Source organism: Phocoena sinus, chromosome 12 (genome assembly GCF_008692025.1).
Source record: "Phocoena sinus isolate mPhoSin1 chromosome 12, mPhoSin1.pri, whole genome shotgun sequence".
In the NCBI taxonomy this organism is placed as follows: domain Eukaryota; kingdom Metazoa; phylum Chordata; class Mammalia; order Artiodactyla; family Phocoenidae; genus Phocoena; species Phocoena sinus.
Genome location: NC_045774.1, coordinates 3,611,203 through 3,638,106, shown reverse-complemented (window position 1 = coordinate 3,638,106; position 26,904 = coordinate 3,611,203). Strand labels below are relative to the sequence as shown.

The following is a 26,904-nucleotide window of genomic DNA, read 5'->3' as shown; positions in this document are numbered from 1 at the left end:
TTAGCTTTTGTCCTATGTCATCAGGTATCATTTTCCCAGAACCTGAAGAGATTTTTTTGATATATTGGAAAAAAAAAAAACACCCACTAACTTTGTCGTGTTTCCTTGGATACAATGACACATGATGAATTTTTCAAGTTTTAATCATATTGAAATGGGCTTTAAGGGATTATGCAGTTTAGCCAAGTCCACAGTAGCAAGAAGGCATCAAAACTGCTGAGAGAGCTGAATAACAACCCCAGAGCTTGATAACAATAGCAAGCCTTCATTCTGCTGGTTCTAAATATTTAGCGCAAATACAGAGAATTTTTGGACAAAAAGAACTGAGTAATGCCTGCATCTATTTTTTTTTTTTTTTTTTTTTTTTACAACACGCTCCTTGGATTTCAATTGATACTCTTTTTGCTTTGGTGGGACATTCATTTTTCCAACCTGACTCCATCAAGAATGAATACTCACTCACACTCCAAACTGCCCACATGGCTGAGCCCTTAGGGAATAATATAATATTTTCAGAAACTAGCTACTGATTAAGGCCAGTGATGGTGCAACAAAATACACTGGGATGTTCTGTTCATCTCCACAGAAGCAGAGAAGAAAGAGAATCACTTAAATAGGAAAAAGCAGGATCTTTAAAAAATTTTCTTGCTTGTTAGTTTGTTTTCCTTAAAGAATGAGTTCGTCAGGTAAGTTTCCACAGCAGAGAATGGGAGCACACTAAATCCTCAGATTTTGTTTACAAATATCTCGTCACATGTCTGTTCTCCTCCCCTCAACGGTGCATCCACTCCAGCCCCTCAGTGTGGTTCTGGCTGAGTGGTTAGGAAAATCGTGTCGAAACCAATTCTCCTGCAGAGAATCAACTCACACAGCCAATGTTCATCACCGTTCGCCTTCCCCAAAGGAACTTCCCTTCAAAGTAAGATGAAAATCTTAAAAAAATTTCCAAACGTTCTTAGCTGAGTTTTAGCCCTCCAAAAAGATGACGAGAGGACACAGAGAAATCTGTTCTGATCACTGTTGATGCTTGCATTTCTTTGGGGAAGAAAATGAAACTTAAAGAAGATGTCATTCAAGATTCCATCTCTTCCATTCAAACGATAAACCGTGTGATTTAAACTGGGTCCCTTTCCAAACCAGCAGCCCAGGAAAAGACATTACTGTCTTCTTCAAAAACAACAGCATTGGGCGGGGACCTCTGAGTCATAAAAACGAACAAACAAACAAAACTTCAAAACTTTAATGAATAAATACTCTTGATGAATACTTGTTACATAGGCAAACACACAGCCCATTTATTGTAAACTGTAGTGAAGACACATATATACTTGGAGATAAAATCCTATACATTCTTATCTTTTAAAAAATAGCATCACAGGTTGAACTACTGTGCATACCTGCAGGCTTTCAGGAGAGGCTCTGTGGGCGGGAAGATCTGGGTGAGCGTGGTGTAGCAGGGAATGGCCACGGCATTGTAGAATCCAAGCTGCCTCAGAGCAAAAACCACGGACAAGAAACACAATTGCATGTTAGCAATTCCAGTAGCACCATATTCCTCAAGTGAATTTTCTACTTCTCAAGCCTACCTGAGAAACGAAATGTTCTGGTTTCGCTAAGTAATCTTTGGCTCAAGGAACACTACTGCAGACTACAGTTAAAAATTCATTAAAATACATTCACAAAGTAAAACATAAAAATGGAAAACAAAAAGAAGTTAATCTAAAACCCAAGTACAATATTCAATGGGATTCTCTTTATAGATCAGTTATAATTCAGGTCCTATTTTTATCTCTGGTCAGATTTAGTACTTTAAGTGTTTAGCATTTCAAAGTCAAATCTGCTATTCTTCTACATGGGTGACTCTTCACCAACTTAATACTCAGGAATCACCCACTGCTGGGTGTCTTGTTTGTTACTCTTAGCTCTGGTACTTCATTGGGTTTACTGAAATTTTCTTCATCTCCTCCCTCCCTTTTTTTTTTTTTTTTTTTTTTGTGCGGTACGCGGGCCTCTCACTCTTGTGGCCTCTCCCGTTGCAGAGCACAGGCTCTGGACGCGCAGGCTCAACGGCCATGGCTCACGGGCCCAGCCGCTCCGCGGCACGTGGGATCCTCCCGGACCGGGGCACAAACTCACGTCCCCTGCATCGGCAGGCAGACTCTCAACCACTGCGCCACTAGGGAAGCCCCTCCCTCCCTTTTTTGACCTACGACAAATCTCACTGACCTTATCATAGTCCTCTCAGGTAACAGCTCTCTCAATATGCCAGAATTTAAAGTTTTTAGTCTGTGATACTTTGAAAAATATATTAAAGATTTTATTAGGAATTATTCTGGGCCACTGTGCACACAAGTGATGAGGGCCCCAACTGGCCTTTGAAGGCCACATGGAAAAGAGCTGCTGGATGATTAACCAGAGAACACAGACTGTCTGGCTACAAATAACTGCCCTAATGGTTGACAACATGTACAGGATAAAACTGGCTCCTTAGATAGAGTGACCGGCAAACCATGGCTTACCAGTTTCTTAACTGAATTTCGGTGAGACACACCAAGGAATATAGAAGAGTCGAATCTACTTGGCTCCTTTCTGCTCTCTCCTGTTGTAAAGTCTATCATCATAGTCATCTTGCTAGAATGAACGCATTTCCATTTTTAACTTTACAGTTCATGCACAGACTTTCTTGTGTCAATATTTAGCAGACGCCACGGCGCAGAAGGTCTCGAGAGAGAGACTAATTATTGGGAAGCAGAGTCTTTTATTTTTATGGCAAAGAATAATTTCATAGTAATCTCAAGTCAGAAGCAATATATTTGGTAAAATACTAGCTGATCACAGAAATATTGTATTTAAAATTCTCTGATACTATGAATGGAGGTGGGATTTTGGCGGAAACATGCTACCCTTAATGAAGTAACCTGAGAACAAAGTTCATTCCCTGGAGACACCTTCAGTTCTCTTATGCACCCTATCGGGACGATGCTCAACTATTCACAAGGAAAAGCTAACGTCATCCACTCCCTATCTTATCCATATAACAGGATAAATTCCAAACGAATTAACAAATTAAATATAAAGTGATGAAATAAAAAAAATAACTGAAGAAAATATAGGCAAATGTTTATATAATCTCAGGGTGGGACAGGACTTTTACAACGTGACATGAAAAGCAGACACAAGACAGGAAAGGATAATCACTGTGATTACCTACACGGGAAAGTGCCACAAACAATGTTAAAATAAAACGAAACTGCAAAATCTACCTGCAACATGCATGGTAGGCATGTCAGTACACAGTCAGCAGAGACGGAAAGTGGGCCTCCTGCTAGAAGAACTGGTTAAGGATACGAACAAGTGAACGGCTCCCCAGAGGCAATGATGGCGAGAAAATCACGCCACCTCTTGCTGGGCTGTGCCCTCCAAGAGCTGTGGACAAGCTTAAACTTTTGTATTAAGAGTTAATAACTTACCTTTAAATAAATAAAATAGGACAATTTGAGAACTTATCCAAAACCTTCATCTTGTGAATTTTCTGAAATGTTTTCTAAACTGAATTTTATATTATTTGTCCATAACTAACATCCTTATTATGACGTTAGAAGATTGAGAGTTTAAAAGGACCATAATAAAAGGAATACATCACACCACACACGCACACATGCAAAACTAACAAGGCACGAGAGCTCTCGAAACATCAAAAATTAACATAAATTATGTAGTAAGACCTGAAAAGAGAATAATTAGTGCTAGGTTATGGTAAGACAAAACTCAAAATGTACTAAAATATATGCATTATTTGTTAGGAAAGGTGGACCTAATCAAAATCTATAATGTTATTCTCCAAAAAATATCTTTGTACGTTTGATGACAAAATATTTTCTGCTTGTTAAAAATATCAACAATTCAAATTCATCCATCCCCTCTATTTCAAGTAAGAAAAGAAAGCCTGCAATTGACTGCAATTTCATCCGTAGAAGAGGTGATGATGACAAGGCTAGCTGTGAATCCTTTAAGTCCAACTAGGGTTTCCCATTCGTGGTCTTACTATGCTCCAAGTCCATCTAAATGGAGACTTCAGGTGGTTCCAGGTCCTATAAGACTGCATGTGCTTCTTATTCATATCCGCTGTTATGGCCACTGTAAACGATTGGACTTTACAACACAATTCATACCTGGCCTTGTGGGACTTCGTCCTTCTTGTCTCTGTCCATCATGGGAATAGGCTGTATTCCCAGCTTCTTCATTTCATCACCCTGGGAGAAACAGGGGAAAACGAGGCTCTCTCAATTTTATAAACTGCTATAAAACTTTGGTATTAATGAGTGGTTCCCTTTGTTCGTTAATTTTCTTCAAAATGAATAATGTTGCTGCTTAATGACCCAAACAAATGTCAGAATAATAAAAAATGTAATGTATTATTGCAGGTTTTTATCCTGATATTCCTCTCCTGTACTGAATTACCAGAAACCTAGCCATCTCTTCTGGTTTCATTTTGTAGAAGTTAGTGAAAGTTAGTAATAAGAGGAGATAAACGTGTGAGGTGGAACACAAGAACAAAATGTGAAATAACCGCAAGGTCTTTCTCTCACTTCCTCAGATGATTTTTCACATGCAATGCACCGGGTGGAGCTAGGCTTTAAAGAGGAATATTGATACATCAATAATAAACAATAGTCTACTCAAACATGTCAGTAAAGATACAGTATAACTGGCTAGACATCAGCATAGAGGTTAAAAATTATAGATGTTTATTAAAGATGTATGATATCGCAGGCTCTGGGCTAGGCAACTTGTACGATTATTTCACTTAATCTTCATGAAATACTATGAGTTAGATATTATTGTCCCCGTTTTATAGATTTTAAAAATTATCTTACTGTTTTTATTCATTTTTTAAGGTTAAAGATTGTTAAAATTTTTCCTGAATCCCTCACACTCTTCCCTCACGTTTCTTAATTATTTTATTTTAATTGTGCTTGTTTTCAGAAATCCAAAGCACAGTACAACTAAAACCACCCTGAATGTGCTAAGATAAGGTCTAGAGACAAATTACTATAACCCTTGTTAAGAATGTTTGTGCACAGGACAAAGACACTTGCCTTGACTACTAAAGGCACTTGAAGTATAGAGTTTGCTCTGGTGTTGTTGCTTTAAATATGAACAGCAGTAGTTCTCAAGCTTTTTTTCTTTTCTGTCCTAAGTGAATGAAAATAACTAGGCCCCTTGCTCAAGGATTTCACAAGCCCAACGTATAAAAAGATTTAAAATAAGCAGTGATTTGAATATGTACCCGAATAAGGATTGATGCTGACGAGGAAAACAACGGGACACCATGGACCGTGTGTGCAGGAGCACAGGGGTGGCTGGGGCTCAAGGGGGAGGGGCTGCAGGGGTGAGGGAGGGAGCCCCAGGCAGATGGAACTGCACAGCACAGTCAGGGACCCGGAGGACAGAGGGGCTGAAATGTGGGCGGGCCTGGAGGGGCAGAGGGCTTGCTGCATCGAGCGCTGATTTTCATCTTTATCATATCGGCCTGGAGAGATGGAAGACGGGAGGTGTGGTACTGACATAAACAGAATTAAAGTCGTCCTGAACCGGCAAGCATGGCCACCGAAGCACAGAGATGAGTCAGAGAACTGGCCTGAGGGCTCCGTCTCAGTACTAAGGCAAGGATTTCATCTCAAGCAACATGACACCAGAGACTATACTCTTAATCACTCTTACACTGATTTTCAAAGATAAAGGCAAGGAACCCAGTTAGATGTTGCAGTAACCCAGGCGGGATCTGGTGAAGCTCTGAAGAAGTGGGAGAGAATGCGGGGCTGAGGTGAGAAGCGTGGACTTTATGAACGTCTAGGAGATCAACTGGCAAGACTGGGTGATTACGTTTCTGTTTCCACCCCGGGAGCTCCCTGCAGACGTCATCTATGAGCAGACTGGCAGCTAATCGCTCCCGGTGGACTGTTTAACCAACGGGGAATAGAAAGGGAGAAAGTCTACACGTCTCTCACATTTCGATTCGTATTTTAGAATACAGATATAGTTGTTATGGTATGAAGTATGTCACAGTTAAATAAATAAAAGTATTTGCAAAACAATAAGCTAGCTTCAGACAAGTTTTCTTATGTGGTGTTTATAGAATTAATTCTAGGTCACTACTTTTAGACACACATACAAATTAAGTTGACTGTGATCATAAAGTCAAACATTACAGCTCAGACATGTACATCTAAAAACAATCTTCCTGAGTCTGATAGTAACTAGATTTTGACACACACACAATAAAATAAAGGGAAAAAAAAACATGCAAGAGGATGCTTACACAATGTATGCATTGTGTATTTGAGAAATAACACCATGAGTATATTCAACTCAAGGCCCGTGGTCCTCACCCAACAAAAATTCTTTGGGTTTACAACTATAAGACAGATCAACATTATAGACTATTTCTACTAATCGTTAGCTGAATGATTTACTGTTTTTTACTTTTTACATCCACTCTTCTACATGGATGAGGTTCATGGTTTGAACCATCAACTACTGAACTTTCTGTCCTCCAAATTTACTTTTACTTCTTCAGAACAAATGAGGTGCACAAACACTTTACAGGTTTTTTTTCCGTAATCTTTGAATATGCAGGGATCTAGGTATTTGTGGATTCATTTGAATAAGAGAATTATATTCTACTTACTCATGGCAAATCAAGGAGTAAACACATGTTTCTGATAATTTGGATAATTCAGTCTAGAAAAGGTATTCATGAAAGTAATTCACAGGGTTGTTTCACATGTCAGGAATTCATGGATTAACATCCCACATATCCTACAGAACTCATAATTTCACCTGAATTGACCATTTGGTACATTTACATACTCTCAGTTCCTACGGTACAATGTGATTAGTCTCTCGAATTTCTAGCTGCAGGCACTTAAAGCCCGTGATATCGTGGGTCCCTCTTAGTACGGTTTCCAGTGGCTGCCATAAAGGAGATGGCCTAATACAGTTTATTGGATGGATGACAAGAGATTGGCTATTAAATAAGGAAAACTGTTGCACTACTGTTCAGGGAGTCAGTTCCTGAACTATTTCAGTGGAGATCAGAGAGCTTACACACATATTCAAGTCAGATGTAACAAGAATGACTGTTCTTACTTCATACCTGTATAAATGCTAAACAATAGTGTTTTTAAGTAACCAGCAACATGAGCAACTAAGATACTGTGACTAAATTATCCTTATATTTGATTTCTTCCCAATTGTTTCTCATTTCTTGATATTATCTATGTTCATATAAAAATCAAGGACGTACCTCAGCCCAGAATTCTGCGTATATGTCATTTGCCGTCAATTTTGTTACTGGCCACAGCTTCGTCACAGAACAAAGATCACAGGCAGTCATCATCAAACCAATGACACGGTCTCTAGAACACAATAATATAAAACTGGTCACTGCAGCATTTGCAAATTTATAAGAACAACTGGAAAGACTTCTGTATTTTCAGGAGTGAGTGAGGCCTAAAGTGGGCATCGCTTCACGATGGGGGAACGATAGCGTTAGAGAGCAGATACAGCTAACAGGCAAGAAAATAAAGAATTAAAGAACAGTGTAGCTTTAACTGTAAGAACATCAGTCACTGCTGTCCCTAGTTCCACGAAGAGTATATCCTGTGCTCCTGCTGCCTGGCTGTTACTGTTGAAATAAAATATTATGTGGGCATGGCCCTGATACCATCTAAATCCCCTGCTGTATTTTACTGCCACAAACCAGATTTTGACTTCCGTGGAATTTTGGAAATTTAGAGTGAGAAGAAACCTTGAAGAAAAAAGTCCCAATCCTTTCATTTTATATAGGAAAATCTGAGGTGCAAATAAATGAAATGACTTCTTCAAGGTATAACTGGCTCAAGACAAGGCCAGAGCAGATGTAGATTCCCAGAATTCTCTCCCATCTCCCCACCAGCAGAGAAATGTGATGTCTCCAAACACTTTACAAGCTCCAACTTTCCAACTGAAAGGAGTTTTCTTTTCAATTGCTTTGCACTCACAACTATGTGTTCTAGGTCTGATTTTTTATTCTAAATATGGTTTGGCTTAATATTTCCTCTTGGAGAAAGATAAAAATTGCTTAAAAGAATTCAAACAGACATATCCCCTATAATTTTAACGCATCTGGTCTAGTGACATGAGGTCACCCTAAATGAAGTCTACACTTAATGGTGGCACTAAGTACAAGTTATTAAGAGCTTTTAATATTACTGACATTAACGTTTACAAAGCAAATTACATAACAAAAGGAAAATTATCGAGAAAGACACAAAACCACATAACAAGTGAGAAGGTGCCATAATTCCAGCTCCTACCTAAATTCTAATGCGTCTGAGGACTCCACTGCTACTCAAGGCCGCCTTATTTCCTGGAGGTGCACAGACAATCCCCATCTGTGGGCACAGTACTCCCTGGGTCCTGAGCCTGCCCACCAGGCCCACAGCATAGTAAGAGCATCTGTCTGTCACGTGGGCAGAGTCTCTGATTTAGTGGTGTTCCCTAAAGCAGGCTCCTTTGATGCCAATCACTCTTAAGGTTCTTTCACTTCCCATCAGCCAATTTCGTTTAGCCCATTAGCCTAATTAAATGGTATCTTCTACGACTTTACTTTTCATTAAGGACACATGTCAAAAGGGTATCATGTCTCTAACAGGGAAGCCTAGATAACTTTAAAAACATCAATGAGACTTACATGTACCCATCCTGTGACCCCAAAACAGATGCCATGTGAAGATGCAAATCCCTTAAAATGATCAGGAAAACCCATGGTTTCTTGATGAGGTAGTTTCCTAAGCACTTTGTGGTTTAAAAGAAGAATATTTATTTCTGGATTTGGGCTTCTAAAGCAACAAGTATATTATCTGTTTGCTCAACAGATAAATTCATTTAAACAGAAATAGAACATGAAAAAAAAACCTATTCTTTTGTTAACAAATAATTATTTCATGAGATAGAAATAATTCAATCTCATTCAATCTACATTCACACAAAAAAATCAGCATTTATTTCTTTTGGCTAAATATTGTAATAAGCTTTATCTCAAAAAAGCTTTCTTATCTCATAAATCTATGAAAAAATGTTAATAGAACTGGGCACTGGAAAGCACGTGGAGCCAACTTTCTCACTGGATATGATTCTGTAGGCAGCATTACTACTACTAGGGTTGAAAAGTTTATAACCTAGTTATCCTTTAGATTTCACTATCAAATTACTTAGACAAAACAATTTAAGAGTATTTTACTGTTAACCAAACAAGTAAAAAATAAGACAGATAAGAAAATTTGTACTAAATGCCTTTAGTAAATAAAAATTACTCACTTTTTACTCTCCATGACAAATCAGCTAGATGGTCATGGTTTTCCTGAACGGGAATTGTTTTATTTCTTTCTCTGAGTGGAATATAGACCTAATGGTACAGAGACCTAATTTGTAATGCATTCCAATAACCAACTGTGAAAGGGATGGAGTTTATGCCAACTGTGCTGTTGGTATGATCTTACACAGATGGTTCCTACGGGGGTAATTTCTGGGGGGGGGCGGTTGACTACATCCATTTATTCCAAAAAGTTTTGAATGCCTGTATGTATCAGGCACGGCGAAAATAATAAACAAAATACGCACTGCTCTTGTAGAACTAATGTTCCAATGGGGAGAAGTAGAAAATAAGATAAAGATTTTCACTCAACAAGTCTATACAAAAAATATTTTAGGGGACTTCCCTGGTGGTGCAGGGAAGATAAGACTCCACGTTCCCAATACAGGGGGCCCGGGTTTGATCCCTGGTCAGGGAACTAGATTCCACATGCATGCCGCAACTAAGAGTTCACATGCCGCATCTAAGGAGCCCACGTGCCGCAACTAAGGCCCAGTGCAAACAGACAAACAAATAAATAAATAAATATTTTAAGAGAGGCAAAAATATGAAGATGAGAGAGAGAGTCCAGTAGAGATGGCAGTGTGCATACAAGTCCTAACATGGGAATAGGTGAGGTGTGCTGGAGGAACGGCGAGAAAGCCAGTCTGGCAGAAACGCAGGAGCGAGGAGGTGCCAGGCCGCTGCTAAGTCTCCAGACAAGCCAGGACCAAGTCTGACGGTGAGATGCCGGCAGCTGAAGAGCAGAAGAGCGACATGACACGCTTTTAAAAAGATCCCTCAGCTCTGCCCAGAGGAGGATGAACTGTAGCGTTGTAGGGGGAGGGAGGCTGCTGAGAGGCCGTTTAGGAGAGCACACAGCAGTCCAGATGCGCAAGGACGGCAGCTGGAATTAAGGTGACAGTAGTGGAGACAAAGAAAGTAGGAGGGTTCTAGTTGTTAGAGGCAGAGCCAAGTTGAAATACGTTAACATCCACAGGAGTTACAATAAGAGACATCTCTCTCCCGGTCTTTCCCCCCAGCATCATCCCAGACCGGGTAGAGCAACTTAAAACACAGGACCCGTCACAGGTGAGCAGAGGTTCCGACCTGAAAGTGAGCGCCTCTTGCCAGTGCATACATCCACCTTCCCAGTGCCAGCCTATTTTAAAATTCTCTTCCCACATCCCACGATCACAGAATCACTGAACTTTACAAAAGGGAAAGAAAAGAAACCACACAGCCTGCAGGATTTCAGGTGAGTTACTGGTGGCCAAAAAGGAAGCCCCAGCTCTCCGCCACTGCCCCCTCATCCCATGCCACAGACTCTGTAAAGTTAGTTAGCCGAGGATACGATGTCCTATTGGAAAAGAAGTAGAACCACACAGATGAAACATATAAGCAACTTTATAAAAGATTTCAGGTAGCACTGTGAAGATAAAGAATGAATTCTCATATGATTATTATTACAATTTCTCACTGTGTGAATAACTGGAATTCAAAAAGACTGAAAGGCTGGCTGGATTTCCACAGTGAGCTGGAAATGTAATACTCAGTACCTCTGATTCTCTACCCTCACTGTTTACTAGGCTCTGACCTCATTGCAACCTCCCACATACCAACTAAGTCTTTAAGTGGGAGAAAAATTTAGAAACATAGCCCAGTCGTAAAACACAGTAACTTTAATACCTACTTCAATACAAGGTTATATCAGCCAGGATCCTGACCTGAAACAGACGACATACCCAGGAGAATTGGAGGATTGACTGAAGGGACTATTCACATGGCCTGGAGGGAAACCAAGGAATAGTAAGGCACCGAGGCCAGTGATAGTGGGCAGGTTCCCACCCTGGGCCTGGAGGGACGAAGGACAGCTAGCAAGGGCCTGAGGTCTTGCCTCCAGATGCGCTGTTAAACCGGGGACCCACAAGGAAGAAGCGAGGGGAACGAACACACCAACTCTTCTCTCCTCCTGCCCTCTGATCTCTTGTCAATGCCACCCATGGCTGAATCCAAATGGAAGCTGGAGGGAGGGCAAGGGAGCTGAGTGACTTGCCCCTGGGGGTCAAAGTGGAAGACAAGCTTAGTGGATCTGGGGGCCAAAAGGAGGCCGCCCAGCACATGGGAGTAGGCCAGAGGGGGAGCTAAGAAGCCGTTGTTCACACGGAAAAATACATTTGAAATTTGAACCATTTAAATATTGAATTGCACAGAAATAGAAAAATGAATTTAAAGCCAACATTTCTACTAATCTAAGAAAACCTATGCCGTTAGGCTCTGGGGACCCAGCACAAGATTGTCACCAAAACAACAGAAAAAAAAGAAAACAAATGCACGTCCTGCTTATCTTAGAGTGTGCATATAGAAAGAGCTGATCAAAGACCAGACTTCTATCAGGAAGCGTCTTAACTGTAACTGTTAGAGCAGGTCAGTAAAGTGGCGCCAAGCGGTTAAATAAAAAGGAAACCATAAACAAGACCAAAAGACAGCCCTCAGAATGGGAGAAAATATTTGCAAATGAGGCACCTGACCAAGGATTAATCTCCAAAATTTACAAGCAGCTCATGCAGCTCAATATCAAAAAACAGACAACTCAATCCAAAAATGGGCAGAAGACCTAAATAAACATTTCTCCAAAGAAGATATACAGAATGCCAACAAACACATGAAAGGATGCTCAACTTCATTAATCATTAGAGAAATGCAACTCAAAACTACAGTGAGATATCACCTCACACAGGTCAGAATGGCCATCATCAAAAAATCTAGAAACAATAAATGCTGGAGAGGGTGTGGAGAAAAGGGAACCCTCTTGCACTGTTGGTGGGAATGTAAATTGATAGAGCCACTGTGGAGAACAGTATGGAGGTTCCTTAAAAAACTACAAACAGAATTACCATATGACCCAGCAATCCCACTACTGGGCATATAACCTGAGAAAACCATAATTCAAAAAGAGTCATGTACCAAAATGTTCATTGCAGCTCTATTTACAATAGCCAGGACATGGAAGCTACCTAAGTGTCCATCATTGGATGAATGGATAAAGAAGATGTGGCACGTATATACAATGGAATATTACTCAGCCATAAAAAGAAATGAAATTGAGCTATTTGTAATGAGGTCGATAGACCTAGAGTCTGTCATACAGAGTGAGTAAGTCAGAAAGAGAAAGACAAATACCGTATGCTAACACACATATATGGAATTTAAGAAAAAAAAATGTCATGAAGAACCTAGGGGTAAGACAGGAATAAAGACACCGACCTACTAGAGAATGGACTTGAGGATATGGGGAGGGGCAAGGGTAAGCTGTGACAAAGCGAGAGAGAGGCATGGACATATATACACTACCAAACGTAAGGTAGATAGCTAGTGGGAAGCAGCCGCATAGCACAGGGAGATCAGCTCGGTGCTTTGTGACCGCCTGGAGGGGTGGGATAGGGAGGGTGGGAGGGAGGGAGACGTAAGAGGGAAGAGATATGGGAACACATGTATATGTATAACTGATTCACTTTGTTATAAAGCAGAAACTAACACACCATTGTAAAGCAATTATACTCCAATAAAGATGTTAAAAAAAAAAAAAAAAGCAAGCGCTTGGGGGTATACAAGTGGATGTTTTCCTTAGAATCTGTCATCTAGCCTTATTTTAATCCCTTTATTTTAAAATTAGGTCATACATAGCATGTGAAAAGAGACTAGGTTAAATCCGTTTTCCCTTAAATTATCATTTTAATGATTTTTTTTTTCTTGTTTTAAAACTTAGCTTCAAGGACTTTTAATTCACTGTACTGAGTAACTGAAATCATGTCTATAAAAACTACTGCACTTCTCTCATAATATGACCTATTTTGGTGAATTTATTAGACATTAAACTGGACTAAGGATGCTGTAGATTCTGAGAATATTATTTGAACAGGTGCAGAACCAAAATCATAGATAAGATTTTAGAATCTTACTGTTTCCAAAGACACAAATAATAACTCTTTAATATAAACATCATCATGCTATAGTGATGATCTCACTCAGTAAACTTTAAGTTCTCAATTCTTATTTTTGTGGAACCCTGTGTTGCTCTTTGAAAAACACCATTAAGAAGAGAGAAAACGAAATGATCTGTCAATGCAGAATCAGTCTTGAGCAAATGTGTCTCACAGAGGGATGTGCTGTTATTAAAAACTTATTCTAACTTAAAATTTCTTTGCCTAACAGAATCCTTGTGTGAGTCCCAGAGTTGATGACTCTGACCTCCTAACACGGGCAACTCTGTATTACTTTAAATCAAGTGAAGACATCAGTGATTTCACGCTAGAACGTAGTTTCCCTACATTTCAAGTTCTTCGGCTGAAACATAAAACACATACCTAGCAGAACGAGGCCCTCGTACATTTACTACTGCAGGTAAAGACACATCACTGGCGTCACGTTGACAAAATGCTACAGGAAACTGCATTACGGTCTAAGAATAAAGGAAACCACACGAACAAAGTACAGAGCCGTAGCCGTGTGAAAGTGTACATCTTTTCTAGCTCTGTTTCTGAATTGTTTAAAGAATTGGTCAGGTGTTTAACGTACCCTTTCTTTGATGTGCACCTAAATCTAAATTAAGGAAAGACTTCGGAAGAACGGTGGCAAAGGAATGTCTTTGAAGGGTACAAATATTCCCTGAGATTAAGAGAATAAACATTTTCATTCATATATTTCTGAAAGCTTTCAAGGATAAAATTCTGCACGTAGTTGATTTTTAAAATACATGTTTGAGGAAGGCAATTCCAACATGAAATACATGGAAATAAAAATTATAAAAGCTACTACTAACTCATATATTTGTCATTTAACATTTAAAAGGATACTTTAACTTGATTTCATAACTTAGAAAACATTTGATCTTGTATAATGTTTGTTAAGTGGTCCTTAGGTAAGACTATACGTTTTCCTCCGTTAAGAAAGATGCTGTAATTCAAGAATAGTGCTCTGATTTCTATGGATGTTCTCTTCAGTTTTTGTCAAAAGGGGACAGCTAGTTGTTTCAGGGAAAAACTAAGCTACCCTTTGCCTTGAGTCCAGAGCTGGTTTCCGAATGTGACATTCATTTTAGTTGTGGTTAACTGTGGTTTGACTGTGGTTAGGGAAAGAGTATTGAAGGACATTTTCAGTGAAGGAATAAATTAGTTTACAATTTCTGTTTCTCTTTTTGGTGCACTTTATTTCTCCTCCTCTCCATCTTTTATGTCACTAGCAAGTCCCCTTTTATAAATGAGATTTAAACTGATCTAATAATTCATTTCTGGGGCCCTAAAATCACTTGGCAGGCTCTGTTATTTAAAAAGTTTAAAGAACATACTCATTACTAAATGTGAGATATTTGTGAAAATAAAACTGTATGTATGTCTAATGTAAAAGTGAGTCACTCATCTGATTTTGAAAGGCACATGGCAATGACTTTCATACATATCTGGTCTCTGGTTGCTTCATTTTCAAAATAGAAAATAAGAAAATTACCTAATATTTTCAAGCACAGTTGTGGCTACAATGTCAAGTACATACAAGACGTAATAGTCAATGTTAAGGGCATGTCAAGTTAAGGGGGAGAGGGATAAATTAGGAATTTGGGGTTAACATATATACACTACTATATATAAAATAATCAACAAGGACTTACTGTATATAGCACAGGGAGCTTTACTCAATATAATACTCTGTAATAACCTATATGAGAAAAAGAATCTGAAAAAGAATGGACATGTGTGTATGTCTAACTGAATCACTTCGCTGCACACCTGAAACTAGCACAACATTGTAAATCAACTATACTCCAGTATAAAATAAAAAGTTAATTTAAAATAGTCATAATAGTAAATGTCAAGGGCAGGTGGCAAGGACCAGTGGTAAGGACAAAAGGTAGGGAAGAAGTGTCAGAATATTAGGACTCCCAGCAATGATGAAGAGATCACGTGACATTCAGCTCCAGACCGAGTGGAACAAAGACTGAGAGAGCCATAAAATGAGAGAATGATCTGTGTAAAGTCCAGCTGACCCAAAAGTAAGAGGCCAACACGCCAAGGACGAGGGAGCAGAAAAACACAAAGAGCCTGGGTTCCTGAAAGCATCACTGGGCAGCTGAACTTAAGCCAGCAACTACCTATCTTCAGACTCTTTACAATAGGATAAAAAATAAAACCTTATATTTTGAGACACTAGTCATTAGGATTTATCTTTTGTAAACTAAACGCCTTCCTAACTGATAAAACACTTAATGCACATGTGGCCGTCTGGCTTCATTCAGAATACACTATATCTTTTGATATAAAATGATCATCTGTCATACTCTAGAGAATACTTGTGAAAAAAACCCAGAGAGTTGAGATATTTGACATGATATTGTCCTTTTTCAGAAAGGACTGGATGCCAGGAAGGGCAGATTTCCAGCTTCATCAGGACATGTAAAATATTGGCAAATTACCAGGACACAAAATGCCACTGAAGATATAATAAGAATACAAGATCACATTATGAAACCTACACTCTTCATTTTTTGTCATTTTGGATTATTTGTTTGCTCGACAAATACTGAACCCTCCTACGTGCTCAGCAGCGTCACAGTAACCCGTAGCTCTGGGCCCAACAAGTGGACAAAAGCCTGGAATGTAATTACTTCCATCACGTGACATTCTGTCCTCTGATTATGCTCTACAGGACATTATGCCATTATAATTTATGTCTGAGACAAGAGAGTTTTGAGAGTGAAAGTGAGCACTAATATTAATTATATCAGGACAACAGGTATTAATTGAGAATGATCCAGACCAACTAGGGAGTCTGGTCACCCTGATTTTAACACAAAAATATCACAAAATAAATAAAGATAATATTAGTACTTTGAGAATTGTTATGAAAAATGTTAATCTTAAATATTAATTTTTACCAAATAATTGGTAGAAAAAATATCCATCTAAACATTTTTAGGCTTAACGTGGATAGGCACATGTAACTAAATAAAACGCTCTTGTAAGTATGACGTTAATCTCTCTGCTTATGGTTTAGAAATATAGTGATTCTTAAATTAAATAAAGGTTCACTTCCCTAGATATTAGGTTACTTCACTCTTGGCCAAAGTCTGCCATTGATGTCCTCAGACGAACGGTAGCATCTTTTGTGTTTTAGTCTTAATTCCAGGTATAAAGGGAGAGGCCATGTCTGTCATTTATTAACTATCTATTGGAGCAATTACAATGACTATCGCTTAACAATTTTCTTCTAAGAAATATAATCATATATTTAACTACAAAAAGTCGAATACCAGATAAATAATTTATTAAAGGTATAAAACAGACTAAACTAAGTTGGATATTCACGTAAGAGGAGAAGAACAACAGTGGGCTGAAGTAAACGCCTGCACCAGAAAGTGCTGCTGGAACAGGGTCCCCGAAAGAGAACAAGAATTCACAATCAAAGAAGGATACCACACTGTTAAGCAAAGATAGACAGTAAAATAACATAGTAAACTTTATTCAAAAGTATATTTCCAGCTTATAGACTGCACATTAACTAATAGACAGAAAACAGCTTTGGAGAAGCATCCTTTTTAAACCATATGCAGAGAAGCCCCGGCTACTGTGAATGTGGACCAGCCAGCCCTGGAGGCACCTGCCCCGTGAATGCACCAGCAGAGTCAGGAGAGAGAGCCCTTGCCATGTTTCTTTCGAGCAGAAATTGCTAGAGCAAGAAAACAAGGAGCTAGATGTAAAGACTAGCCTAATTTGGAGACAATATCTGTCCACTTCGTACCATGCTCAATGGAGCTATCTCCGCAAACTGCAACTCTCACTGGAGAAACAGCTGTCAAGTTACAGACGATGCCACGTACAGAACATTTGGAGCGAACCTGTGTCTATGACAGAGGTGGTGGAATATGTACCCTAGTCACAGGGGGAATGACGTCTGTGTTAACTCAAGTGTAGTGAAGGTTCTAGAAAATAGAAAGGAGGAGATAAACATTTCCCACAGCGAGGGCAGCCCTGAGCCTTTGTAAAATCCCCCTGTGGCTGAACTCCACGTCTACCATTTCCTAGGACAACGCAGAATGGCTCAAATTATGCAATTTCTTACATACATCATTATGGAATCCTCACAAGAAAATCTATGAAAGGCCAACAAAGCCGTGTCAAATGCGTGAATACTGAATTCACTAATAATACTAAAATAGATTAAAAGCTGGCTCAGTACCATGCAGAATTCTGTGAACTGCTTCTATGAGCTCATCAACTCCTCATCACCCCACAGAAATGAGATTTCATCTCATTTGGTGAGTTAAGGACCATTCTATTTAATTTTTTTTAAAGATTTCATTTAAAGGCCTACTGATATAATTGACATACTCTACCTTGTTTAAGAACAAAACACTTGAAACAAAAGTGTGTCATATTTTATCACAGAATCATACTTCCAGATTGTACATTTTTGGTGCTCATACTTTAACTTAGGTGTAACTGACATGGAATTAAATGCATGAATTTGAAAGATATAGTTCAACGAGTATGAAAATGTATACAGTCCAACCACCAGACCAGTGATGACAGGGAACATTTTCATGACCCAGACACTCCTTCTGCCCTTTCCCGTTCAATATCCCTTATCCAACACCAACACCTGCCAGCCCGAATTCTACCGCAACCACTAACACTATCGATTTGTTTGGCCTGTTCTAGAATTTGGTAAAAATGTGTTCATAGAGTAGGCACTGTTTTGTTCAACATAATGACTGTGTGATTTCTTCATGATGTTGCATGAATCTGTAGTTTCTAATTATTTTTTTGTCGCTGAATAGTACAGTATTCCACTGAGTAAGTGCCAGAAACTGTCTATCCATTCACTGTTGTTGGACCTTTGGGCTGCTTCTGGTTTAGATATATTATGAATAATGCTGCTGTGAATATCTGCGTCCAAGCCCTTGTGCGAAAGGCAGAAAACAAGTGGAAGACAAAATTGGGAACAAAGAACAAGTGCGAAGGATAGAAAACAGTAACAGGTATGGCAGATATTAATGCAACTATCTCAAAAATCACTTTAAATGTCAATGATCTAAATACACCAATTAAAAGAGATTATCAGAGTGGATCAGAAAATAAGGCCTGAATATTTGTTGTTTATAAGAAACACACTTTAACTATAAACACACATATAGACTAAAAGTAAATGGGTGGAGAATGATATACCAGGCTAACATTATTCACAAGAAAATGGGAGCAGCCAGATTAATTTCAGACAGAACAGACTTCAGAGCAAGGATAGGTACCCGCAATAAAGAGGAACATCTCATAAGAATAAAGGGATCAATTCTCCAGGAAGGTATAATTGTCCTCAACCTGTATTCCCCTAGTGACAGAGCCTCAAAATATGTGAGGCAAAAACTGATCAAAGTTCAAGGAAAAGTGTATCAGCTCCACTACTATAGTTGCAGACTTCAACACACCTCTATGAGAACTGGATAGGTCCAGCAGGCAGAAAATCAGGACATATTTGAATCCAATAATTTCATCAACGATACAACTGACATCTGTAGATGGCTTCATCCAGCAACAGCAGAAGACACATTCTTTCCAAACTCAAATGGAACATTCACCAAGACAGACCATAAAATACACTTTTTAACAAACTGAAAAGAACAGAAATCATACAATGTATGCTCTTAGATAACAATGAAATTAACTAGATATCAACAACAGAAAAATAGCTGGAAAACCCTCAAGTACTTAGAGATTAAAAAACACTTCTGAATAACACACGGGTCATAGAAAAACCAAGAGAATTTTAAAATATTTATAACTAAACATAAATGAGGACACAGCTTAACAAAATCTGTGGGATGTAGTGAAAGCAGTGTTTAGAAGGAAATTTACAGCATTAAATGCATATAAGAGAAAAGAAGAAAGATGTAAAATTAAAAAGTTAAGTTTCCACTTCAGGAAACTAGAAAAAGAAGAACACGTTAAATCCAAATACGCAGATGAAAAGAAACAGTAAGAATTAGAGCAGAAATCAGTGAAATTGAAAACAGCAAATCAACAGAGAAAATAAACCAAACTAAAAGCTGGCCCTTTGAAAAGATCTATAAAAGCAATAAGCCTGTTGCCAGTCTAACTAAGGAAAAAAGAGAATACAAATTACTAATATCAGCAATGAAAAAGGGGACGTCACTACAGATCTCATGGACATTCAAAGGAGAATCAAGGAGCACTATAAACAACTCTACACCCACAACTTTGGTGATCTAGATAATATGAATCAATTTCTTAAAGGATACAATCTTCCAAAACTTACACAAGAAGAAATAGACAATCCAAACAGGTCTGTATCTATTTAAGAAATTTGGTCAATAATTAATAATTTTCCAATACAGAAGTCACCAGGCCCAGATGGGTTCAGACAGCATATCCTACCAAACAAACTGAACTCACCCTGCTCCCATGGCCTGGGTGTTAGTTCACGGCAGCTGTGACTGAAAACAGAATCAAATCGTGCAGGTTTTGATTCCGGGTAATGCTGCAGTGGAAGAGCTCAACTGCTCTTCAGGATGGTCATTATGACTCTCTCAACCTCCCTTCTCCATGAAACCTCGCATTAGTCAGGGCTGGAGAGTCTCACTCCACCCGTTTATCCCCAGAAGCAGAAAGTGGGATCCCTGGAGTTTCTCTTCCAGGCAGTGAACCCAGCCCTTCCTGCAGGACTGTGACAGCTGATCAGGGTTAGAATATCAGGGAGGCCAGGACCGGGCAGGGTGAGGCAGGAGTCTCCTTACCCACTTACTCCCCACCCAGGGGGCCGATGAGTGTCTGGGGTCGGAGGGATTGTGGGCCGGGGTGAGGAAGCAGTGGGGATGGGGGTGACAATGAAGCCAAACAGGCGCACAGCGGGGGCCACTCCACCCCCAGGAAGACCCGTGAAGTCTCTAGGCCTGGCCAGGCTCGTGCCTTTCCAAACTCAAGACTATTTGCTCCCAGGGTCAGTTGGGCTCTTTTGATTGCAGAAGACAAAAACTCACTTAAGCTTCTGTATTAGTTTGCTAGGGTTGCCGTAACAAAGTACCACAAACTGGGTGGCTTAAATGACAGAAATTTATTGTCTCACGGTTTTAGAGGCCAGAAGTCCAAATCAAGGTGTTGGCAGGGTTGGTTCCTTCTGAGGGCCATGAGGGAAGGATCTTTTCCAGGCTCCTCTTGTTGGCTGGCAGATGGCCATCTTCTCCCTGTGTCTTCACATGGTCTCCCCACTGACACATCTCTGTCCAAATTTCTTCCAAGGATATCAGTCATGTTGGGTTAGGGCCCACCCACATGGCCTCATTTTACCTTAATCACCTCTACAAAGGCCCTATCTCCAAATACTGTCGCATTCTGGGAATCTGGACTTCAACTTATGAATCTGTGGGGCAACACAATTCATCCCATAAGAGTTTTCTAGAACACAAGTTTATTTTAATGCGTTGTAGAGTTCTTTAGTTGACGCATCCATCTCCCCGTTAGACTGGAAGGACCAGGACAGCAGGGCCAGGGGCTGTCTGGCTCTTGCTGCCCACCCAGCACTCGCCCCAGGCTTGGCACTGAAAGGTACCGAAGTCTGTAGCTGTGGAATTGGGTGTCTCCCTTGGGTGTCTCTGCTCCCTTCTCCCATTACTTACTGGCTGATCCCTCAAGAGCCTCTGATACAACACACTCCATGTCAGACAGTACACTTCACATACTGTATTTCACTTGATAGCATCTGTACTAACATACTTAATCTCCTTTAAAGTAAGTCACATTTTTTCTTAGAATAAATTGAAAAGGACATTTTTCATGTAATTTCTACTTGGATTATTTGTCTTATTATTGAGTTGTAAGAGTTATATGAGACTGCTATTAAACATAAATATTGAGAATATTTTCTCACATTCTGTGGCTTGTCTTTTCATTTCCTTAAAAGCTGTTCTGAAAATCGTAAGTTTTTAATATGACGAAGACGGTCTATCATTTGTTTGTTTCTCTGAAGGTTAGTGCTTTTCTGTTTTGTTTTCTCCAGCTTTATTGAGGCATGGCTGACCAAAAACAGCTGTATATATTTAGGTTGTACATGTGATGATTTGATATATGTATGCATTGTTAAATGATCACCACAATTGAGTTAATTAACACATTCATTACCTTACACGGTTACCGTGTGTGTGTGTGTGTGTGTGTGTGTGTGTGTGTGTGGTGAGAACACTTAGGATCCGCTCACTTAGCAAATTTCAAGCGTACAGTACAGTGTCACTAACCGTAACCGCCACGCTGTACCTTAGATCCCCAGAACTTACTCATCTCATAACTGACAGTTTGAACCCTTTGACGGACATCTCTGAAGGTTAATGCTTTTTGTGTGCTAAGGAATCTTTGCCTATGCAAGGTCATGAAGACTTGCTCCTATGTTTTGTTCTAAAGATTTTATAATTTTAGCTTCTACATTTAAGTCTATCATCCATCTGAAACCTCCGTAATTAAAAAGCAATGTTGAAATGACTATCCTTTCCCTAGTTGAATTATCTTGGCCCCTTGGCTGAAAATCAACAGGCTACCATAGAATGGGTCTTTTGTAATCTGTCCCAATTTGTCTACCCTAACACCAATACACCCAGTCTTGATTACTGTTATTTATAGTAAGTCTTGAAATCAGGTAGTATAAGTCCTCCAATTTGTCTCTGCTTTGTCAAAATTGCTTTGACTATTCTGGGTCTTTTGTATTTCTAGATAAATTTGAGGTCGGTTTGTCACTTTCTACAAAAAGTAGCCTGTGGATATTCTGACTAGAATTGCAGTTTTGGAGGAATGTTTGTAGAGAATCGATAGCAATATTGAGTGTTGCAATTCATAATCATGATACATCTCTCCAGTCGTTTAGTGTTCTTTATTTGTCTCAGGAAATGTTATGTATTTTATCATTTATTAATTTATTTTTAAATGAATTTTATATCATTTGTTAAATTTATTTTTTAAATGACATTGCAAATGGAATTGCTTTAATTTGAATTTCCAATTAATATTCATATATAAACTAAGTTAATTTTTAAATGTATCATGTGAACTTGCTAAAGTCACTTATTAATTCTAGTAGAGTTTTTTGGAGATTCCTGAGGAATTTTTTAGTAGATGGCATGTGATTTAAAAATAAGGACAGATTTACTTTTTCCTTTCTAATTTTATTTGTTGATTTATTTACTTATTTTCAGCATAATGCACTGGCGATGATCATACGGTATTTCTTCTTTGTTCCATTACTGTGAATTATATTAATTAGCAAATGTTAAACCACTTTTCTATTCCTGAGATAAAATCCATTTGTTATATTGTCTCTTGAATATGTGACTGAATTTGTTATACTTTGTTATGAATTGGATCTATGTCCATGAGGAATATAGATCTTTTTTTTTCATGGAAAGGCATTTTCTTTAAATATAGCAGTGCATACATGTCAATCAATATAGATCTTCAATTTACTGTTTTTGTAATGTGTTCGTGAGCTTTTGGTATCAGTACTATTCAGGCTTCATAAAATAAAGTGGTAAGTAGTAGTCTCATTTTCAGTAACATTTTGTGTAAGATTGATATTATTTCTTCCATAAATGTCTGAGAGAATTCACAAGTGAAACCATGAGGTCCTGGAGAATTTTCTGTTTAAGGATAGAATTTCTTTAAGGGGATATTCAGATTTTCTGTTTCATCTTGGTTCAGTACAGTAAGTTGTAATTTTCAAGGAATTATTCATTTTTAACTGTTTCAAATTACCATAAAATTATTTATAATAATCTCTTACTGCCTCTTTTTGCCCATATTCTGTAACAATATCCTCTCTGTTACTGTTAATATTGGTGATTGGTATTTTCTCCTTTTCCCTTACTTAGTCTTGCTGGGGGTTTATACATTTTAGTAATCTTTTCAAGGTACCGACTATTGGCATCATTGGTTTCTCTGTTGTTTGCTGCTCTCCGTTTTATTGTTCTGCTCCTCTCTTGATTATTCATTTCAAGTTAGGGCTTAATTTGCTCTTCTTTTTCTAGCTGCTTAAGGTGTCATCTTAAAACACTGACTAACACAGGCATTTAAAAATAAACTTCTAGCTGAATCCTACAAATTGTGAGTTTGTTTTCCCTAACATTCAGTTTGAAATATTCTATTTCCCTTGTTATTTCTTCTTTGATACATGACTTATTTAGAGGTGTGTTGTTTAATTTCCACATACGTAGGGCTTTTCTACATAGGTTATTGTGATTTTTATTTCCATCACAATAAAAAATATTCTATGAATCCGATCTTTTGAAATTTATTGAGATTTATTTTAGGTACCAGCACACAGTCTATCTTATAAATATTCCATGTGCAGCTGAAAAGAATGTGTAGTCATTTTTTAGTGTTCAGTGTATATAAAATAGGTTTTGTTGACAGTGTCGATTTTTCCTTTGCCTTAGATTTCTATGTACTTGCTCTATAAATTACTTAAAGAAAAATGTAAAACTCTTGAACTATGGTTTTGTTTAGTTTCCTTTTCTGTTCTGTGAGATTTTCCTTCATGTGTTTTGCAGCTCTGTTAATTAGGTGCACGCACACATTTGCAGTGTTATTTCTCTCTATGTGTTGACCCTTCTGTCATGGTGAATTATCCCTCTTACTGGCTCACAGTATTCTGCCTTCAAAACGACTCTGATACTACTACAGCCATGTAGCTTTTTTAAGGTGTCTGCATGGTATATCTTCTCTCATCATTTTACTTTCAACCTATCTGAGTCTTCCTATTTAGAGTGTGTATTTCTTATATAACATATAATTAAGTCTTGTTATTTTATCAAGTCTGATAATTTTTGGTTTTCAATTGAGGTATTAATCCATTTACGCTTAATTGTTAGTTTGATTGGGTTCACGTCTACTGTCTTCATATTTGCTTTCCGTTTGCTGCATTGTGGGCTGATAAAATGTACTTTTTATGATTCATTTTTCCTTTCTTTAAAAAAAGCTATACTTTTATGTTTTCATGGTTTCTATACATTACAATATACATACTTATAACACACACACAAAGTTAATATTGTTCCACTTAGCACTTCACTCTCACCCTTCACAAACATAAGAACCTTATAACGCTATAATTCTTTGTACCCCTCATTCTTTGTGCTATTATTTTCATATATTTAATCTCTACATATGATATAAACCTCACCTTAGTACAATTACTATTTTTGCTTTAATCACTCGTTTATCTTATAAAAAAATTAGAAGATATATATGAGAATTCATACGTCATATTCTCTTTTGGATCCTTTTCTAAGGATCCAAAGTAGCATCCTTAGAAACAAAACAAAAAGTAAGCAAATACCCAAAGTATTTGGAAATTAGGAAATTCTTTTAAATTAACCTCCACATCAATGAGGAAATGGAAACAGAAATGAAAATTATCTAAAAACTAAGAAAAAGAATAATGCTTCATCAAAAACTTGCAGGGTACAGTTCAATTAGTAGTCAGATAATAATACATATACATGTTTTGTTATGAAATTTGAGAAATAAGAAAAGGAACAACTAAGGTACAAAGAAGGTATAAAAATAAAAGTTAAAATTAATGAAAGAGGGCTTCCCTGGTGGCGCAGTGGTTGGGAGTCCACCTGCCGATGCAGGGGACGCGGGTTCGTGCCCCGGTCCGGGAGGATCCCGCATGCTGCGGAGAGGCTGGGCCCGTGGGCCGTGGCCACTGGGCCTGAGCGTCCGGAGCCTGTGCTCCGTGGCGGGAGGGGCTGCAGCAGTGAGAGGCCCACGTACCGAAAAAAAAAAAAAAAATTAATGAAAGAGCAAACACACAAGAAAGAAATGATAAATTTTTTAAAAGTTTGTAAAAAAGGAATAATTAAAATGAAAGGACAAATTTGATTAAGAAACAAAGGGAGAAATAAAAATATTGAAAATTAGATAACTACAGATATAGTAAGATAAATACATTTTAAGTGAGAATAATTTGTGTAAATATTTATGCGAATTTGAAAGTCTAAAGGAAAAATGATTTTCTAGCAAAATAAGTTGACCAAGAGGTGAAATAAAATGGAAAAAACAAAACAAAACAATTACCTCAAACCACAAAAGACATTAAAAAGTTTGTTAAAGATCTTCCATTAAAAAAATGTGCCAGACTGTAATGGTTTTACAAATAAATATAATTTAAGCTTCCCCAAATGGATATCTTTATTTATTTAAACCCTTCTAGACCAGAGAGAAATTTAATTTCTTAACTCTCATAATCTTAATAGCAAATTATGATACCATACAGAAAAACAACTACATGTCAATTAATGGATTCGACATAAACTTGCTAAAAAAAAAAAAAAAGCAAAAATTGATTTCCTTAGTATATTAAAAAAGTAATTCCATGGGAAACTAGAGTACAAGGAACTCAGTGGTAGCACAAAATTAGGAAATTTAAAAATCTATTAATAAAATAAGAAATCAATAACAGAAATTAGGAAAATCATATTATCACTGACATCTGAATATGAATTTGATAAAATTCCTAATAAAAAGTAACACAAACAAGAAACGAAGAAGAAAACTCATACCAGATGAAAATAATTTACCAAAAAAATCACATAAAAAATTAAAATCTAAAATCACTACAATTAAAATCAAACACATATTAGATATACTTGCTTTATCACCATAATCCAATACTGTTTTGTAGGTTCTAATTATACAGTCAGATGAGAAAGCAAAATAGGTATCAATATCAGAAAAGTGGAACAAATGATATTTAACTGTAGATGATGTGAAAGTATGCCTAGAAAATCCAAGAGATTAATATTTTCAACTGACACAGAAAACATAATAAAATTGCTAGAAAACACATTTTTAGAGTTCTAGTAATGACGGAATAAATTCTGAACAAAATTTAAGAACAACTCATTGAAGGCAATTGAGTACCTAAAAGCAGGCAGAAACTGAAAGGAGTTCAAAACCTTTGGGCATAATCCACATTTATTAGCTTTTCTGCTAAGATTATGGCTCAGTTGGGGTATGAGACATTTAGAGGCCCCCCAAAAGTCACAGTATGGTGGAGAGGTTAGCATCTGGGCTGTCAGAGCACGTGGAATTTGAGGAGAAAAATCCTGGAAAGGAGAGAGACACAAAGGCGATAGTCCCCAAATATGCATTCATATTCCCCTCAAATCCTTGGCTGGATCTAAGGACCAAGGCCAAAACAGAAACAGAACCACACAAAAAATGCTTAAGGCACATATCCATAAATTTAGGATAATCCATGAGAAATTTAACTGGCCACTAGAATAAAAGTCAATTATCTTCAGAGAAGGATAACAGGATCCAGAAAGATAACAGAGAATACATATTATCCACAACGTAGCATATAAATTAAAAAATTACTAGACATCTAAAGAAAAAGAAAAATGTGTTCCATGACTCAGAAAAAAAAAAAAGTCAACAAAAAAAAAGACCCACAGA

General features: G+C 37.9%; 1 protein-coding gene across 1 annotated transcript in view; it reads right to left on the bottom strand.

Annotated features, from left to right (window-relative positions):
* The window catches only part of PDE10A (phosphodiesterase 10A), a 310,755-nt gene that overhangs the window by 1,195 nt on the left and 282,656 nt on the right, over positions 1-26,904 (bottom strand). Inside the window, exons 19-21 of the mRNA XM_032651210.1 lie at positions 7,310-7,421; positions 4,173-4,253; positions 1,398-1,486 (exon numbers count right to left, since the gene is read on the bottom strand). Coding sequence (XP_032507101.1) covers positions 1,398-1,486; positions 4,173-4,253; positions 7,310-7,421 — 282 coding nt within the window. The remainder of the gene's footprint in view (positions 1-1,397; positions 1,487-4,172; positions 4,254-7,309; positions 7,422-26,904) is intronic.